Source organism: Heteronotia binoei, chromosome 11, assembly GCF_032191835.1.
Source record: "Heteronotia binoei isolate CCM8104 ecotype False Entrance Well chromosome 11, APGP_CSIRO_Hbin_v1, whole genome shotgun sequence".
Taxonomy (NCBI): Eukaryota; Metazoa; Chordata; class Lepidosauria; order Squamata; family Gekkonidae; genus Heteronotia; species Heteronotia binoei.
In genome coordinates, this window is record NC_083233.1 from 16917977 (window position 1) to 16938175 (window position 20199).

General features: G+C 46.1%; 1 protein-coding gene across 1 annotated transcript in view; it reads left to right on the forward strand.

Annotated features, from left to right (window-relative positions):
* The window catches only part of TENM1 (teneurin transmembrane protein 1), a 713021-nt gene that overhangs the window by 325569 nt on the left and 367253 nt on the right, over positions 1 to 20199 (forward strand). Inside the window, 1 exon segment of the mRNA XM_060250020.1 lies at positions 16086 to 16326. Within this exon segment, the coding sequence (XP_060106003.1) occupies positions 16086 to 16326 (241 nt within the window).

A 20199-nucleotide genomic window follows, 5' to 3' on the forward strand; every position in this document is an offset into this window, starting at 1 on the left:
GGAAGCTTTGAAGGTGGTGCCTTTTTGCGGGGGTGACTCTGAGGCGCCTCCCTGGCCATCTGGAAGGCTGGGAAGCGCCCAGAGAGCACCCGAGGAGCCGTGAACGGGGTGCATGAGCTTTCCAAATGCTCTCTGGGTGCCCACAGCCCGCCCCTTTCCCAAGTGCCTTCCAGAAGTTCTGAGCAGGCCCGGTGTGTGGGAATAGGCCAAGTAGGCGGCTCTCCCTGCGCCTGCCTCCTCCTTGTGCCCACCACTGCCACCCGCCTCCTCCATGCGCCTGCCTATGCCTCCTTCCCGCGCTTGCCGCCACCGCTGGCCACCTCCCCGCCCCTGCGCTTGCTGCCTCCTGCAAACCTCCCTGCACCCGCTGCTGCCTCCCCATGCTTGCCCGCCACCTCCTCCCGCGTGCCTGCCCCCCGACTCTTCGGAAGAGGCCGAGCCAACTGGCCCCACCACTCCCCTGGACTCTTCCAAAGGCGCCTGGAAGAGCCTGAGCCACACCAACTGGCTTGGAGCGTGCTCACCCCCTCTTCCGAAGCCTCCTGAGGCTTCAGAAGAGTCCGGAGGTGTGTGTGGCAGTGACATCATTATAGCATCATCTGGGCGTGCATGCAAATAAAAAGCCGTGGGGGGAGGGGCAGAATTAAGAGGGCATGGGCACCCCTAGCCCTGGGCCTGGCTCTGGGGCACTCTATTTCCAGCTGTCTCTTTTCAGGGTGGCTTCAAGCCACCCCGAACTGGCCGTCTGTTGTCAGCCCTGCAGTCAATAAATGAACTTTAAATGAGGAGGGTCTGTGATTAGCAGAAGAGTGAATGGCCAAAGGTCTCTATTGGCTTCTGCAAATAACAGTGGTAAAGAGATTTTATTTGTGCTTGGAGCATGGTAGGAGAAAATCGGGGAGAGAGCCCCCTTTTGACTTTAAGGTCAAAAAGTGTGACCTGGGTAGGGTTGCCAAACTCCCGGTGACGTCTAAAGTTCTCTTGGAATTACAACTGACCTCTGGAGTGTGATAATTTCTCATAGAGAAAACACAAGTGTTGGGGTAGGGGGGGATTGAATGGTATACCACAGAATCTGGGAGCAGTGAAAGCCCTAGAGTGACACCACATCACAACTGATCTCCCTGCCCTCCATAGATAATGCCCCCCAATTTCCAAGAATTTGTAGAATGGAGTTTATTGAGAATGCAGCTGGCTCCAACCCAATACATAATAGCCCTGGAAGGACGTATAAATTCCCACCGAAATATGCATTTAGCAAATTTCAGTGTTGCCCAATTGATGGGGCGCTTGTGGGGCCCTTGCAGTGACATTGTGGTGACCTTGCGGTGACTGTTTTAGTCATTGCATATCTATTTTATTATTGAATGTGTAATTTTAATACTCAATTTAATAGTTTGTGGGATTTTATGTTGTGAGCCGCCCTGAGCCTGCTTCGGCGGGGAGGGCGGGATACGAATGAAATAAAATAAAAATAAATGAATGAATGGTGCCCTATTGCAGTGCAATCTTTGGCCCTCAGTTAATACGGTGCTTATAACTGTGTACCTAATACAATGTGCCCTTTCCGCTGGTAGTGCACTTTATTGGCTGTTTTATTGTTTTACCTGCTTAATTTGAATGTAGTGTTTTAACTCTGATTTAACTCCGAGGCAAGCTTGCTTCGGGAAAGACTGATCCGGTAATGGCGTTTGCCGCCTTATCTGGCCAGCCAGTCACCTCCCGGATTGGCTAGATCTCCCATGCCGTATCTGAATAGGCTCATTCCACCCCTCATGGTTTCATTTGAGGAAATGGGGTGTGGTCAATCTCTGCGGCTGCTCCATGGCACCCACCGGTTTTTACCTGTTTAATTTTAACGTAGTGTTTTAACTCTGATTTGTAGGTTTTTCTTGATGTTAGTATATGTCGTGATCTGCCCTGAGCCCGTTTACGGGAAAGGGCGGAATATAAACCTACTACGTAAATAAATAAATGATAATAGATAGTGCTGTAGAAAGCATTTCACACCTATCACCTTGGTAGAGTTTTTCAACAACCCTGGAACTGAGATGAGTCTGCATTGCATGTATTTATTTAATTCCTTTCTATGCTACTTATTGGGTGCTTATCCCCATATTGCAAATGGCTCTGAGGCTGAAAGTGAGCAGCTGGGCTAAGAGCACTTAATGGGTTCAAGGCAGGCTGCGGTGATAGATATCAGGGTGGATCAGCTGGGCGCAGGAAGTGTAACATCTACATGCGGCTAGCCCATTGTTGCTTTAGGGCAAGGGTTGCTCATTAGTGCAGAAGGACACTCAAACTGCTTCTTGGCACAGTCTCCTTGTTATCCAGCTGTTTCAGCCAGTTGAACTGTTACTAACTCTGGAATCTTGAAGGGTTTGTACGCTTGTAATGATTTTATGACCCGACAGCATCTTCTATGGCTTTCACATTCTTTCTTGAACTTGTTGCATGAGTCCTTCTCTAACTTTTCTTTCCCCCTGACTACTAGAGCTAATCGTGATTACCATAGTTAAAAGCAGGCCTCAGATTCAGCAGGAGCTCACAGGAGCACAGCTGGAGCTCACAGGAGAAACAAGAGCACAGCAGGAGCTCACAGGAGCACCTTTCTGATGGTTCCCCCTCTTCCTCCCCACCTACCTTATCCACTGAATAGTAGGTGCAGCTGCATAAAAGTCCCTGGATTAGGAGAGCGGGCAGCCAGCCAGCCACCAGGGGCTTTGCCCTACGCCCCCAGCAACCCTCATTAACCCCCGGAGAAGCCCACACCACCCTTTCTTCACTTCTAATGTGATTTTGGGTGGCAGGTGGCTTGCTGGCACTTTGATTGGAGGGGGGAGGCCCAGAAGAGCCCCATGCAAGCAAGGCCTACTTGGGTTGGTTGGATCTCTAGCGAGCCCAAGCAGGCCTCGCTCGCCCAGGGCTCTCCTTTCTTGCATCAGGTTGCTTTTGGCTGGGTAGTAGTGGCATATGCTAATGAGTTATGCTAATGAGCCCCAAAACCTATTTTTCTACAAAATGACCCCTGGTTAAAAGAATGAAAAATTATGACTTGAAATTTCCAAAAGCAGGTCTGTTTTCTATCAGGCAGGAGATGATCGGGCGCAGTTCTTTGCGATGTTGTAGCATCTCTGGAGACAGATCCAAAAGAACAGGGATCCTCCTGTTGTTGAATAGCAGTCCATTTTCAGAGCGGGCCTTGGCTAAAATGCTTTCCCTGGTGTGGGCATCGGGGAAGGTGGCAATGATGTCTCGGGGGAATTCTGTTGAGCGCTGTTTAGGAGGCCCCAGGCGAAGCGCAGTTTCAATGATTGGGGCGACGCCATTTTCTAGGTTGAGAGTAGAAGCCAACCAATTCATCAGGAAGGTACGTGCACCCTGGTTTTCTTCAGCTTTTTCTGCAATTCCGCAAAATTTGAGGTTGCGTTCCCGCACTTTGTTTTCCAGAGACATAATTTTTTCTTTGGCCCATGATTCTTCTCTAGATAAGGCTTTAACATCGTTTTGAGCTTGAGTGGCTATTTCATAAGCTAAGTCCGCTGTCTGTGCCACTTCAGAGATAGTGTCGTTTAGTTTTTTAAGTTTTTCTTGAATAGGAGATGTAGCTTGAGTGATACGGGCCAAAAGAGTATTTTCAAGCTTAGAGATGGTTTCAAGGAAGGTTTTGCTGGAAAGGGCGTCATTCTCCTCACATGGGGAGGGATTTTCACCCACCATTTTCTCTGAGGCTTCTTGGGCCCTGGGAGAGGTATGACGTTTTTCCCCTGACCTGAGGTATTGGGCCAAGTCCTGGGAATTCTTTTTCGTAATGGACTTACCCAGGTTTCGTTTGACCATCTCTTGGTGGTGGCGAGTGGTCCAGGGACCGGATGAGGGGTGATTTATATGGATTGTGGAAGGAGCAGCTCTTTCAGGCGTCCGCCATCTACCATGACGCCCCGCCCCCTCCAAAAGCAGGTCTGGACTTTAAATTGATTTACCAATATTAAATCCTCTGCTAACCATTGCAGTTTAAATAATATTACCTTTATTTATTTATTACGTTAAGCTTATATCCCGCCCTCTCCGCAAGCGGACTCAGGGCGGCTCACAACATCACATCACTTCCATTAAAAACCAATAAAACATATAAAACATAATTACATATTTTAATTATTTAAAACATTTCATGGTGCTGTATTAATACAGTACAGTATAGCGGTTCTGAAAGTTCGATGGTGACCATCAGTACTCTGCATGGTGCTCTATATGATGTCCAGTGGCAGCTCTCTCTCGGTTAAATATCGAAGGCCTGTCGGAACAATTCGGTCTTAAAGGCCCTGCGGAATGTAGACAAATCCCGCAGGGCCCTTATGGCCTCCGGGAGAGTGTTGCAGAGTTCTGGTGCTGCCACCGAGAAGGCCCTGCAGGCCATCTGAGAAGAGTCTCAGATTGCTTAGAACCAAATTCCTGTTTCAAAAATTGATGATGTTGTATTCCAAGGTCAACTACACTGTTTGTTTTCTTTTTTAAAAAAGTTTGTTACTAAAGTGCAGCTTTTTTCTATAAATAAATAACTCTTAACTGGAATTTATCCTGGAGCTGTAATGAAAGACTGAGTAAAATCAAACATCCTGATTGCTAAAAAAAAAAAAAAAAAAAGACTCTTGTGATTGGTGTGAAATTTTCTCCTTTCTTAACTGATATCTCACTTCCCACGCAGAAAAAGCTGTGCTATGTTACCACCCTTTTGTTATTGACATCTTCACCTCGGGCAATTGAAAATGTCTGTGAAGATTCCATGACATCACAGAGCCATCAGCTTCAGCAAGGATACAGATGACAGGATGACAAGGCAATGACAGCCAGTTCCTATTCATAAAATGACATTTTACCACGATATGTATATGATGCTGTATAATCGCACAAATAGATGTCGTCCTAGTCCAAAAATAAGTTGATGCAAAATGGTTTGCCATTCAGCTTAAGGAGCTGTTCAACAGAGAACTTATAGGGAAAACCCCAGTCCACATTTTTTCCCAAGTTGTGATCATTTATATGCCCTTTCCTCTTGTTTCTGTATACTGTCACTGTGAATGGTTTGTCTGCCCACTTTTGTTACTAAAACTGCATATTTATTTGTTTCTTTTAAGCAGTTTTTATGCAACAGAATACTGCATTTATACATACCATATCTGTGAGAGAAAAAGACAGAAAATGAACCCTGGAAAATGTATTTATGCAGAAATAATGTCAGTGTGCTCATTTTCCTGTTGAAATTTAATGCAAAGAATCAGGAAATAGCCCCCAAAAGAAATAAGTGTGGGTTTGAGTTGCACCAGTGGGAGGGGGGGGGAATTGAAATGGGCATTTTAAAGTTGAAGGAATAGGGATAAGAAATTCAGAACCGTCCCTACCAGGCATAGTACTGAAATTCTAAAAAGATAGCAGAAACATTCTTAGTAATTAAAAACAATAAGAAAATGTCTCTTATGCAAGGCTTTTTTTTAAAAAAGCAGAAATGCACGGGAACATAGTTCCGGCTGGCTTAGTGTCAGGGGTGTGGCTTAATATGCAAATGAGTTCCTTTTCTACAAAAAAAGCCATGTGAAACAATGGTGGTGACGGGATGTGGCCTGATATGCAAATGAGTTTCTGCTGGGCTCTTTCTACAGGAAAAGCCCTGCTCTTATGGCAGTTCAGCCTTTTCACCAGATGCCTGGGGAGAGACTGTGGCTCAGAGGTAGAGCATCTGCTTGACATTCAGAAGGTCGCAGGTTCAGTCCCTGCCATCTCAAGTATAAAGGGTCAGGTAGAAGGTGATGTGATATGATGAGACCCTGGCAGGGCCACATTAAACCCTGTGGAGGCCCCTAGGCAGTCAAAATCTTGGGGGGGCCACTCACAAATTATCTCAGAGTCGGAGCACCCACGGTCCCCACTGCAGCCTGCAGGCACCTTCTCAAAAGCCCCTTTGACAAAGCCGCAGGGGAGAGGCAGAAAGAGGCAAACTTGGCAATGATGGCAGCAGCAGCCACACCAGGCAAGTCGGGCAAAGAGCGGCTCAGTTGCTGGCTGCACATGCAGGCTGGGAGGGCTGTAGGCAGGGAGGAAACGGGGGGGGGGGAGCCAGCATGGGGCCCCTAAAGGCATGGGGGCTCATAGGCCAGTGCCTACTTGGCCTAATTGTTACTCTGGCCCTGGACCCTGGAGAGCTGCTGCCAGTGTGAGTAGACACTACTGACCAAGGTGGACTGATTCAGTAGAAGGCAGCTTCATCTGTTGATGTGTGTTCAGTAGAGAGGGATGCCAGTCTCCAGTTGGAGCCTGGGGATCCCCCAGAATTACAGCTCATCTCTAGACTACAGAGAGGAGTTCCGCTGGAGAAAATGGATGCTCTGGAGGGGGGACTCTTGTACCCCAATGAGGTCTCTTTCCTCCCCAGGCTCCCTCCCCAAATCTCCTGGAGTTTCCCAGTTGGGATCTGGCAACTCTGTCTCCTCATCCCCTACTGGTGGCCAGTGAGGACCTGGCAACCCTAGTTCAGAAAGATCTCAGTTAAGTGTGAATGTGTGCTTCGAATCCATAATTATCATTTTACAAGAAACATAATTGAATGGTGAAAAAAGAAGCAGGTACCTTGTAAAAGAGCCCTGTGGCGCAGAGTGGCAAAGCTGCAGTATTGCACTCTGAACTCTCTGCTCCCAGCGGAAGCTGGTTCTGGTAGCTGGATCAGGCCAACTCAGCCTTCCATCCTTTCAAGGTTGGTAAAATGAGGACCCAGCTTGCTAGGGGGAAAGTGTAGATGACTGGGGAAGGTAATGGCAAACCACCTCGTAAAAAGACTGACGTGAAAATGTTGTGAAGGTAGCGTCACCCCAGAGTCAGAAACGACTGGTGCTTGCACAGGGGACTACCTTAACCTTTTTTTTTCCTACCTTGTAAAACTGGAAATCTTCAAAGCACGAGCCTAAAAGCATTGTGTCCTATACAGCAGGGGTCCCCAAACCCTGGTCTGTGGACCGGTACTGTTCCATGACCTTTTAGCAACTGGGCCATGAGTTCTACAATTATTTCATTATATGAACATATGAAGCTGCCTTATACTGAATCAGACCTTTGGTCCATCAAAGTCAGTATTGTCTTCTCAGACTGGCAGCGGCTCTCCAGGGTCTCAAGCTTAGGTTTTTCACACCTATTTGCCTGGACCCTTTTTTTGGAGATGCCAAGGATTGAACCTGGGACCTTCTGCTTCCCAAGCAGATGCTCTACCATTGAGCCACCGTCCCTCCCCTATTATATATTATATAATTACAATTACAATGTATATAATATTACAATGTATATTATTATTATTATTATTAATAATACGACATTGAATTTATATCCTGCCCTCCACTCCAAATATCAGAGTCTCATAATGGCTCACAATCTCCTTTGCCTTGCTCCCCCACAACAGACACCCTGTGAGGTGGGTGGGGCTGAGAGAGCTCTCCTCAGAAGCTGCCCTTTCAAGGACAACCTCTGTGAGAGCAATGGCTGACCCAAGGTTTTCCAGCAGCAGCAAGTGGAGGAGTGGGGGATCAAACCCGATTCTCCCAGATAAGAATCCACACACTTAACCACTACACCAAACTAATAGAAATAAAGTGCACAATTGTATCATCCCGAAACCATCCCCGCCCCCCAGTCTGTGGAAAAATTGTCTTCTACAAAACTGGTCGCTGGTGCCAAAAAGTTTGGGGATCGCTGCTATATAGATACATACTCCAGTACACTGGCACAATGACTGTGAGTGTATTTTAATCCTATTTTCAACACTAATGACTTCAAACTCTAGCGAACTGTAATGGTTTCAAACACACTAAATAACACACTTTCGGTGCACTTTGCAGCTGGATTTTTATTGGGTAAAATGACAAAATCCACTTGCAAATGGCCGCTGAAGAAGAAGAAGAAGATGATATTGGATTTATATCCTGCCCTCCACTCCAAAGAGTCTCAGAGCGGCTCACAATCTCCTTTACCTTCCTCCCCCACAACAGACACCCTGTGAGGTGGGTGGGGCTGGAGAGGGCTCTCACAGCAGCTGCCCTTTCAAGGACAACCTCTGCCAGAGCTATGGCTCACCCAAGGCCATTCCAGCAGGTGCAAGTGGAGGAGTGGGGAATCAAACCTGGTTCTCCCAGATAAGAGACCGCACACTTAACCACTACACCAAACTGGCTCTGAAGTGGATTGAAATGGCACTGTTAATGTGTGTGAAGGCATAGTGCAGGAGTGGCCAACGGTAGCTCTCCAGATGTTTTTTGCCTACAGCTCCCGTCAGCCCCAGCCCGCATGGCCAATGGCTAGGGCTGATGGGAGTTGTAGGCAGAAAACATCTGGAGAGCTACCATTGACCCCCCCTGGCATAGTGCATTCATGCATCAGCCACAGGGCATTGAACAAGTGCCCACTAGTGGTCATTGGTCTGGATAACAGGGAAGAGAGCGTTCATGCCTCAAGCAGGGCGGCATCTCCTTTGTACATAGAAGGGGGGAAAAACTACTCCTAATCCCTGTTAAATCCAAATTCAATGCTGTCAAATGTGTTACTGAAGTCCAACTCTGACGCTTCAGGTTTTATTTAAATATGGCAGTTGAAGATTTTCTCAAAGTCCTGGACAACATAAACAGTCTTGTACAACAGCAGTCCCCAACCTTTTCGGCACCAGGGACCGGTTTTGTGGAAGACAATTTTTCCAGGGACTCGGGGGGGGGGGCGGTGACAATGGTTTTGGGATGATACAATTGTGCACTATATTTCTATTAGTTTGGTGTGGTGGTTAAGTGTGCGAACTCTTATCTGGGAGAACTGGGTTTGATTTCCCATCCCTCCACTTGCAGCTGCTGGAATGGCCTTGGGTCAGCCATAGCTCGGGCAGAGGTTGTCCTTGAAAAGGCAGTTTCTGGGGAGAGCTCTCTCAGCCCCACCCACCTCAGAGAGAGCCGGTTTGGTGTAGTGGTTAAGTGTGCTGACTCTTAGAATCATAGAGTTGGAAGGGACCTCTAGGATCATCTAGTCCAACCCCTTTACAATGCAGAAAACTCACTAACACCTCCCACTAAATTCACAGGATCTTCAGTGCTGTCAGATGGCCATCTAGCCTCTGTTTAAAAACCTCCAAGGAAGGAGAGCCCACCACCTCCCGAGGAAGCCTGTTCCACTGAGGAATTGCTCTAACGGTCAGGAAGTTCTTCCTAATGTTGAGCCAGAAACTCTTTTAATTTAATTTCAACCCACTGGTTCTGGTCCTACCTTCCAGGGCCACAGAAAACAATTCCACACCATCCTCTATATGACAGCCCTTCAGGTACCTGAAGATGGTGATCATATCACCTCTCAGCCGCCGCCTCTTATCTGGGAGAACCGGGTTTGACTCCCCACTCCTCCACTTGCAGCTACTGGAATGGCCTTGGGTCAGCCGTAGCTGTGGCAGAGGTTGTCCTTGAAAGGGCAGCTGCTGTGAGAGTCCTCTGAGTCCCACCCGCCTCAAAGGGTGTCTGTTGTGGGGGAGAAAGATAAAGGAGATTGTGAGCCACTCTGGGATTTAGAGCGGAGGGTGGGATATAAATCCAATGTCGTTGTCTTTTTCTTCTCCTCACAAGGTGTCTGTTGTGGGAAAAGAAAATAAAGGAGATTGTGAGCCACTCTGAGACTCTGAAATTCAGAGTGGAAGGCGGGATATAAATCCAATGTATTACTACTGGTAGTACTGCTACTACATTGTAATATATAATACAATAATTATACAACTCACAGCCCGGTTGCTAACGGGCCACGGACCAGTACTGATCCACAGCCGGGGGGTTGGGGCCCCCTGCTGTACAGGTTTCAGAGTGTTGCCGCTTCTCATTACTAACTCAAATCCATGAATTCCTTTGTGCAGAAATTTGACCGGTTCACTGTGTATCAACAGGAGACGACATTGCTGAATGGTGTATATTAACATGCAAGCGAATTAGTGAGTGTTGCCTGTGATGATAACGGGTTTGTTCCCTGGCGGATTTTTCCTCTGTTTGGCAGTCAGTTGTTGCAAAGGTGAGCTGAGATTTCTTTGGGCAAGGGAGAGAGGGTTGGTTTTCGTAATGCCATTTGGAAATTCCACAAGCATTATTTTATATTCCTTTCTTAACTCCGGCAGTATGATAATTCTCACTTAAACCTGCCAAATTTTATATACATTTATCCCCAGATGACCAAACAGGCAAAGCAAACAATTATTCGAGTGGCAGTAACACATCTTGGGCAGGTTGGAGAGCACAGGCAGAAGGGTGAATGTTCTTTTTTTTTATATGTTTGTTTGTGTCATTTATCATCTGCCTTTCTCACTGAGACAAGGCAGCTGACAGAGTTATAAGAACAATGCAGTAAAGGCCATTGTAATGCATTTAGTGAGCAGTGTAATGAAACAGGATCACATAGAGCAACAGAATAGAATACAACAGATACCGTGCAATGCAGCCCATGGACTGGATTTTGTAGGTGAGGAATTCCATTTGAGAGAGAGAGAGAGAGACTGTCAAAGTGCACTGAATTTAGCTTGCAATGCATCATGTGGCTGGATTTTGGGTTCAGGGAAGATTAGTATCCATCTGTGGTCTAAAGACTTGTGCTCTAGACAAGCGTCCCTGTGAACGTGGCCCATTTCCAAGGTGAAGCCCAGATTATGGTTTATTTATTATTTATTATATCCAATAATATATTCACTTAATCCCTGCTGTGACTTTAAAATTAACCACGAATAAGTTAATTTTAATAGCTTTGAAACAAATCTCTTGGTTTCTTGATGTTGCCAAGTTAGTGGGAGGGAAATGTACTCCTTTTTGCCTCCCAGAGACAGCCTAATCTGTTCCATTTAGTGGGATGACATAATAAAATAACTGTCCTGTTTCTCTGCTGGAGAGAACTATATAGGGATGCCAGCCTCCAGGTGGGACTTGAGGATTACCTAAAATTACTACTCATCTCCAGATTACAAAGATCCGTTCCCTTGGAGAAAATGGCTGCTTTGGAGGGTGGACTCTGTGGCATTGTACCTCTCTGGGGTCCCTGCCCTCCCAGGCTCCTTCTCCAAATCTTCAGTGGTACGTTCACTAGGGGTAGATTTCTAGCAGGAGCTCCTTTGTGTGTTAGGCCACACCCCCTGATGTAGCCAATCCTTCAAGAGCTTACAAAAAAGAACCTTGTAAGCTCTTGGAAGATTGGCTACATTAGGGGGTGTGGCCTGATATGCAACGGAGCTCCTGCGAGAATTCCATCCCTGACGTTCACACTAAATAATGTGTTTTACATTAGGATTTTTGCTATTCTTACACAGTAAAAATCCAGCTGTAAAACACATTATTTAGTTTAGTATGACTGTAACACAAGAGTTTCCCAACTTGGATCTTGCAACCCTACCGCCATCCCCCATTCCCCACCAGTGGCTAGGGGAGGACCTAGCAACCCTAACTCTGAACCCAAACAGAAGCAGTTTGACGACAGTGTCTTTATACATCATCTTGGGCTCCTCCTTTTTGAGTTTGACTTTCCGTCACAGAAAGGCCCCTTTCACATTGCTGTTCTGAACTTAGGGACGGTGGCTCAGTGGCAGAGCATCTGCTTGGTAAGCAGAAGGTCCCAGGTTCAATCCCCGGCATCTCCAACTAAAAAGGGTCCAGGCAAACAGGTGTGAAAAACCTCAGCTGAGACCCTGGAGAGCCGCTGCCAGTCTGAGTAGACAATACTGACTTGATGGACCAAGGGTCTGACTCAGTGTAAGGCAGTTTCATATGTTCATATCCGTCGTTGGGCCCAAGTCCAAGTAAAATGGTATTGGGGATGGGGGTTTCATCCAGCTGATTTAAATCCATGCATGATTAAAATGATTAAAACCTTTAAAATTAAGCATTAAATTATATGTAGTTAAAAAGAAAAAGGAGAATCTCTCCCATAGGAGTCCAGCCTTTTCATTGAATGCATGAGGAGGAGCCATGGCAAAAATTTAAACCTTAAAAGAAGAAGAAGTCTGAAAAAGAATATGCATTGGAAAGGATGGGGGAGGAGTGGCACTTTTGGGAATGTTTCAGACATTTCAGTCACCACACTACAGCAGCTCAGAAGTGCAAGAAGACCTGAAAAAGGAAGAAAGCAGTTTAAAAACAAACAGCCCATTCCCTCCCCCCCCCCACAACCCTCCATTCAGCTCTCCTTTGTAAACAGGACACAAGCAGGTTTGTATGAAAAAGCAAAATAATAATAATAACAAATCCATTAACAGCCAGGAGCCCAAACAGTAATATCTGAAATGACACAAAAATCCATTAACAGCTGGCTGCTAAAACAGATTATATAGGCTGTCTGAAAAGGGGCCAAAGTGTAAACTGAGAAAAGGTGGTAATCTTGAGGAAACCCAAGCTCTGGGGTCACAGAAGAGGGAAGGGGAGTGAGAATCTGCTGTGGTGAATTTTTGATCCACGCATTTGAGTTCCCTCCTCTTTGTGTTTTGAAGCTAGTAAGTCCATTCTGAATACCTGTGCCTTTTATTCTTGGGTCCTCAAGACTATTGATGGTATTTTCTTGGGACTTGTTTTTTGTGGTGGTACTCACCACTACTGAGTACTCTTACCCAGGGTTTGTTGTTGTTGCTTCAGAGCAGGAACACACAGGAATGTAGTTATGACTGGTTTGGTCGGGGGGAGTGGCCTAACATGCAAATGAGTTCCTGCTGGGTTTGTTCCCAAAAAAACCCCAGTGTAAAACAATGGTGATGCCAGGGGGTGTGGCCTAATGCGCAAATGAGTTCCTGCTGGGAACTCTTACCTTTTAGACGAGGGAGACTCCCCCAAGCCCTAAGGGAATAATTGGTGGGAATTGATGCAACCTGTATGTCTATGAATGCCAGAACCTTTTTGTATGTGGACTAATGTTGTTAATAGTGTTCCTGCCTGGCTCATTGGACTGAGCTTGGGGACTCAGGAACATTGGGCAGTAGAATCCAAATCCCTGCCGCCCTGCTCCAATCACGGGCCCCCTGCTGGTTTGAACGGTCCAATGGCGTCCTAGCACAGGAACCTTGAAGTATATATAGTTGGCCCCATTGGCCCAGCTCACCAATCTTAGAGTTCAGCCGTCACTATGCCATACTGAATAAAGAGAGCTATCAAAGATTTCAGGTTTTCACGGCTGGTAACATCATTAGGGTTTGTAGAATCTTTCGGGCTCAAGTGCCGTGTTCTACTGGAGAAAGTTTTCCTTCCAGACGTTTCGTTCTCAGCTGCGGAGAACATCCTCAGTGGCGTTGCAGCTGGAGCAGGCGCTCTGACCTTCTTGGCTGCTGTGCATTGAGTGGGGATGCACAGCAGCCAAGAAGGTAAGAGCGCCTGCTCCAGCTGCAACGCCACTGAGGATGTTCTCCGCAGCTGAAAACGAAACGTCTGGAAGGAAAACTTTCTCCAGTAGAACACGGCACTTGAGCCCGAAAGATTCTACAAACCCTAAAGAGAGCTATGATCATTGCAACCGCATCTCCTCCTTGCATTGAACCGTCGTGTATGTGAATCAGTATTGTTATCAGTGGTGTTTCTGCCTGGCTCATTGGAGCCTGAAGGACTGAGCTTGGGGACTTGGGAACAATGGGCAGCAGGATCCAAATCCAGATTGCCCTGCTCCAATCACAGGCCCCTTGCCAGTTTGAATGACCCAATAATGTGCTAGCACAGGAACCCAGCTAGGGTTGCCAGTCCCCAGGTGGGGGCTGGGGATCCCCCAGATTGGAGACCCTCCCCCCACTTTAGGGTCGTCAGAAAGCGGGGGGAGGGGAGGGAAATGTCTGCTGGGAACTCTATTATTCCCTATGGAGATGTATCCCCATAGAAAATCATGGAGAATTGATCCGTGGGTATCTGGGACTCTGGGGGGGGGGCTGTTTTTTGGGATAGAGGCACCAAATTTTCAGTATAGCATCTAGTGCCTCTCCCCAAAATACCCCCCAAGTTTCAAAAAGATTGGACCAAGGGGTCCAATTCTATGAGCCCCAAAAGAAGGTGCCCCTATCCTTCATTATTTCCTATGGAGGGAAGGAATTGAAAAGGTGTGCCGTCCCTTTAAATGTGATGGCCAGAACTCCCTTGGAGTTCATTTATGCTTGTCACACCCTTGCTCCTGGCTCCGCCCCTAATGTCTCCTGGCTCCACCCCCAAAGTCCCCAGATATTTCTTGAATTGGAGTTGGCAACCCTAAACCAACGCTGCATAAAGTTGGCCTAGTGGACCCCGTTCTCCAGTTTTGGTTAGTGCAGCCAACTGCCATGTTGTATTCAATAAAGAGCTTGTTATCACTTCCACCTCGCCTCTTCAGTACCTAAGAACCCACTATATTATGAAAGGAAAGGTCCCCTGTGCAAGCACCAGTCGTTTCCGACTCTGGGACGACGTTGCTTTCACAACTTTTTCACGGCAGGCTTTTTATGGGGTGGTTTGCCATTGCCTTCCCCAGTCATCTACACTTCCCCCCCCCCCCAGCAAGCTGGGTCCTCATTTTACTGACCTCAGAAGGATGGAAGGCGGAGTCAACCTGAGCCAGCTACCTGAACCAGCTTTCGCTGGGATCAAACTCAGGTTGTAAGCAGAGCTTAGGACTGCAATACTGCAGCTTTAACACTCTGCGCCACGGGGCTCTATATTATATATTATACTATATTATGGAACCCACTATATTATACTTTTCTTGATAACCAAACAAAAGAAAACCCTGTGTTTTCCAGGATGCACTAACCTACTCAGGAACAGTATTGTTCAAGAGCGCATTTTTGCAAAGGGAACAGAGGAGCAAGATGCGCTCACATTTCTGGCTTATTTCCAAGATCATTATTCACAATCATGGAACATGCTAAAGCCTCATTCCTGATTGCCTTCTTCCTCTCTGTCACAGAATTTAGCTTCCGTTATTGGCCATTGATTTAATAATGGGAATGTTTGCTAGAACTTTTTAAACACTTAGCTGAGTACAATATCTGAATTTTTATACCCTTATTTTATAGAATGGATTAGCTGTTGCGGAGGTTTATATCGAGAGCTGGTTTGATAGAATTGGATGATAGTATCTTGTGGTCCAATTTAAAATGAATGATGTTTCTCTTTGCAGCGTTACTATTCCTTTTACAGGTATTTTCCTAAATGGGATTTACAGTTGATTAAATCAAGTGGTGCTTGAGTTGCAACTTGGTGTCATTCTGTGATTTATCTGTGTTTATTCTTAAAGGAAGGCAGGATGGGGTGGGAGGGGGGAGAAAGGGAAGAGAACTTCTCCATAGTTTGCATAGAGATTCAGATCCATGCATGACCGCTTTGCATAGGCTCATAAATTACATCTTGAGCGATGTGAACTCACTAGCAAACCAACTGTTGCAGTCCTGTTATATCAGGGGTGTCAGACATGTTGCCCGGGGGCCAGATCAGGCCTCTATAGGGGTCCTATCAGGCCTGCAAACAAATCAAAAGTAGGTTTGCTACTTAAAGATACACACCTGAACAGCATACTCTAGATTGCTACAGCATAGACATTTTAATCTCCAGGTTTTTTTTCATGCAGTAATTCCAAACATGAGGTGTCAATTATCAGAGACTGTTAATTAAGCAAAATATTGCAAGAGTGCTAATGTTTTAAGCATGCTTTGTTTTAAGTTCTTAAAAAAATCTTTGTGTTTGTGTCTGCTATCTGGCATTCAGCTGTCATTTTGTAGAAAAATAGATGTTGGAGCTCATCCAGGGATTGTTTTGCAGCTGCACCTACTATTCAACGGACAAGGAGGTGGAACTCTCAGGAGGAGGAGGTGGAATTCTTAGAAAGGTTCAGGAGCTGCACTCCTGTGAGCTCCCACTGAATCCGAGGCCCGCTGGCATTACATTTTATGACACGCATGGGCCAGCCCAACAAGGTTTCATTTATGTGAGATCCGGCTCTCGTAACACATGAGTTCAACACCCCTGTGTTAGACATTCTGCTAATTTTTTCTCCCATTGCATTGCTTAAAATAATAACTAGGCCTATTTTTCCTCCTGGTTTTTCTCTGCATCTAGAAATGCCGGGCAGCCCACGCAACCAGTTCACATTCAGACCTCTCCCACCACCCCCTCCACCGCCCCACGCCTGCACCTGCAGTCGGAAGCCGACTTCATCAGCCGACTCTCTCCAGGCAAGATCGATGACAACCCGCAGTCAGCCTAGTCCGGCTGCTCCACCCCCTCCGAGCAGCACCCAGGATTCGGTGCATCTTCATAACAGTTGGGTCTTGAACAGCAACATCCCCCTGGAGACCAGGTAGCTACAAACCTATATTTGAACCTGTTTGTGAGTTAAAAATAACATTATATGCTTGACTGGAGATCAGCACAACAGAACATAAAAGAATGGCCTAAATTAGGCTGCCTAATAATTGGGTTTTGTTTTCCTTCCATGGTGACAACCAGGACTTTTTTTGTACCAGGGACTCCTTTGCATATTAGGCCACACACCTAATACTGTACCGTACTAAGAGCCCTATAAGCTCTTGGAGAATTGGGTATATCAGAGGTGTGTGGCCTAATATGCAAAGGAGCTCCTGCTACAAAAAAAAAAGCCCTTGTAACAACTTGTTAGAAACAGTTTGTTACCCTCTTGCTGGTTTTGGGTCGAATCACTGATTTATTACCTGTGCTTGGCTGAGTTCTTGGGTATGCCTGATCTTCTCTCTTGATTTAGTAACTCTTCTCATCTGCCAGGTCCTTAGAGATCTAGGATGGGCTTTAAGAACACAGCCAGTTGGTTGCCAATATTACCTACTAAGAGTATCAGGGATGAAATATATTGAGGAAAGGTTATTATGATGGTCCATACAAGGTTATATTAGAAAGTGAAAACCTGTGAGTGCCAATGGCATGTGTCAGAAATCGTTATTACTTTTTGAAATGCCTTTGTTTCAAGGGTAGTATTTACTGCTATTAATTTCCAAGAAGAATGTATGGAAGAGAGCAGTGAAGGATGTGTTCGGGGAGCGTGAAGACTAGGATCTTAGAGCAAATGCAGACTCTCCAAGCGACGTCTGAGCTAGGTGTAATTCCTGAGGTGCGTCACCTGCTAACGTGAGTCAGTGGCTGATTCCCCACTAGCCTTGCCACAGTCTTGCGCTCCTTTTCCTTGCGGTGCTTCTGCCGGATTTTGTGGACGCTGCCGCAGAGGTGCAACTTGCCCCGCCTCTTTCCCAAGTTTTCTCTGTGGCTGTAGGATTCTCTGTAAACTGGATTTTGAAGCCATGGAGAGAACTTGGGAAAGAGGCGAGGCAACTTACAGCTCGGAGACAGCATGTGCAAAATCGGGCAGAAGCACCGTGAGTAAAAAGAGCGTGAGGCCACAACAAGGCTAGTGGGGAATCAGCCAGTGTCTTTCCCAGCTGGTCATGCAGTGCAGTGATCACCTTCCTAACTTGCCCAGCTTTACAGTTCAACATGAGGTTAGTTAAGTCTGCCGATGCAACCTTAGATATACTGACCTTTGCCTCCAAGACAATGGCTTCCACTACTGTGGCTAGACGCCTTCTGTGGCTTAGGGCTTGGCAAGCTGACTTTCTCTCTAAGTCTACAGTGGCAGCTTACCCTTTTCAGGGGGATCGTCTCTTCGGGGACGCTTTGGACAAGATCCTAGTAGAGACTAGGGATAAAAAGAAGGCCATGCCCAAATCCATTCGGAGGAATGAAAGGAGGGGCCCCCAGTCCTTTCGGACCCAACATTCCTTGGCCAGATATCGCTCTGAATCAAAAAAGTTTAATTGGGAAACGCCAAAGAATTCCTTCAAAAGAGGTTCATTCGGCTCCAAATTCAATCGCAATAACTTCTCCAAAACGGACAAGCCTGACAGAGAGGCCAAGTCCAAGCAGGCATGACTACAATCTCTTACCGGTGGGAGCTCGACTACTCCACTTTGCAGAAACCTGGGAGGCCTCTCAGGCAGACCAATGGTCTTTAGAAATTGTACAAGAGGGGTATTCAATAGAGTTCCACCGCATTCCACCAGACAGATTTGTCAGATCACCTACCCCCAAACAGGAGCACAAGCTTCTCGTCACCACAAAAGCAATACAGCATCTTATCGACATTCGAGCAATCGAACCGGTCCCAGGGTTGGAGAGGGGGAAAGGCGTGTATTCCATCCTTTTCACCATACCCAAGAAGAATGGCGACTGGAGGGCCATCTTGGATCTCAAATTTCTAAATCGCTACGTCAAAGTACGTCACTTCAGAATGGAAACCTTGAGATTCATTATGGACTCTCTCTTGACTACCTAGTGTTAGTTGCCGTGAATATCACTGATCTAGACCCTCCTGCATTTTTCCTTATTTATTTTTGAGACTTGTATCCTTCAAGCGGGCTCAGGGTGGCTTACAACATATAACCCAACAATAAGATCATACAAAAAAGAGTCAAGTTGCACCTTTGAGACCAACAAAGTTTTATTCAGAATGTAAGCTTTCATGTGCTCTAAGCACACTTCATCAGACAATAGTATGGAAAGGCAAGTAGTCCTAAATATAGAAAAAGTGGGCAGCAAGTTAGTATACAGAGTCATGTTTTTTAGCAGATTAAAAGAATCACAAGTTGGGGTCTGGTGTTTGTTAGTTAGTGTTAACTGGGCTGAAGCAACAACGCAAGGTAATATAAAGCAGATAGATGTCCATGTACTAAACCCATTAGTTATCCTGGGTGTGAAGTGCAGTAAATGAGACTCTGTTGTAATTTTTTGTTGTTGTTCAGTCTCTGGGTTAAAATGAGGGCGCAGGTTTCTCAGAGGTTTGATTTAAACATATAAGGCACATATAAACGTAATTCTAGTTTGCCGTTAGAAAAAAGAATGCATTAAAATATAGTGGAAGATACCGTGTCATCCTATTGGCTGATGAAGTGTGCTTCTAGCACACGAAAGCTTATATTCTGAATAAAACTTCGTTGGTCTTAAAGGTGCCGCTTGACTCTTGCTTTGTTCTACTGCTTCAGACCAACACGGCTGCCCACCTGGATCTAATAAGATCATACAGTCATTAATAAAACAATTCATTAAAACGTCAACTCAGATTAAAATTTAGTTAACTAATTTCAATATCTGCTAACAGCACAGTGAATAATCTCTTCTTCCTTTAATGTTTGCTGGGCTCATTACCGGGGGGGGGGGGGAGGGGGGCGGGCCTGTTGCGCTCCTCATAAACAGAGTCCAGGCACCCAAGATGTAAATAGAGCCATGGTCACTTGAGCAGGGGAGACCAATATTATCTGACATATGCTGCCTCAACCCAAAGCCTGGCGGAAGAGCTTCGTTTTACAGGCCCTGTGGAATCACAAGAAATTTCGCAGGGCCCTGATCTCAGTCAGGAGCACGTTCCACCAATCAGGGCCCAGGGCTAAAAAGGCCCTGACCCTGGTCAAGGTAAGGCAGATGTCTTTCAAGCCAAGGATTGCCAAATTGTGTTCGTCTGAAGAGCACAAGGCTTTGGGGGGCACAAATGGAGAGAGAGAATCCCACAGATATGCTGTTTCCTGACTGCATAGGGCCTTAATGGTTAATACTAATATCTTAAACTGAACTCAGTTTTCAACTGGAAATCAATGCAGCTGGCTATATGTGTGCCCACACAGACGTCCCAGTCAGCAGGCATGCCACTGCATTTTGTACCAGCTGAAGCTTCCGGGTGAAATTCAAGGGTAGGCCCATGTACGGCAAGTTGCAGTAATCAAGTGACCACAGCATGGAGAGGAGAGGTAGGGGACCTGCAGGGATTAATATATATCTATCTATCTTGTTTCTCCATTTCTTTCTGATGCATGATTTGGTCCCAAGATGGATTAGGGCCACAGAGGACAGAATTAATTATTACGGCCTTTCAAAACTATATCTCAGTTCTCTTACTTATGATAATGCTAGGGAGATAGTGAAACAGAGAATATTGGACGTTGTCAGACAAAATGACCTTAACAGCACAACCAAATGGCAAGCTCTGACAGAACCAATCAACAGGGTGACCCCGATGCCCTACCTATACCGCTTAACAAATAATGAATATAGAAGAACATTTACTTTTATGAGGTGGGATGTTCTCCCTTCAGCGGTGGTGGAGGGGAGATACAAAAAAGTGCCATTCCAAGAACGATTATGTCCCTCCTGCAAT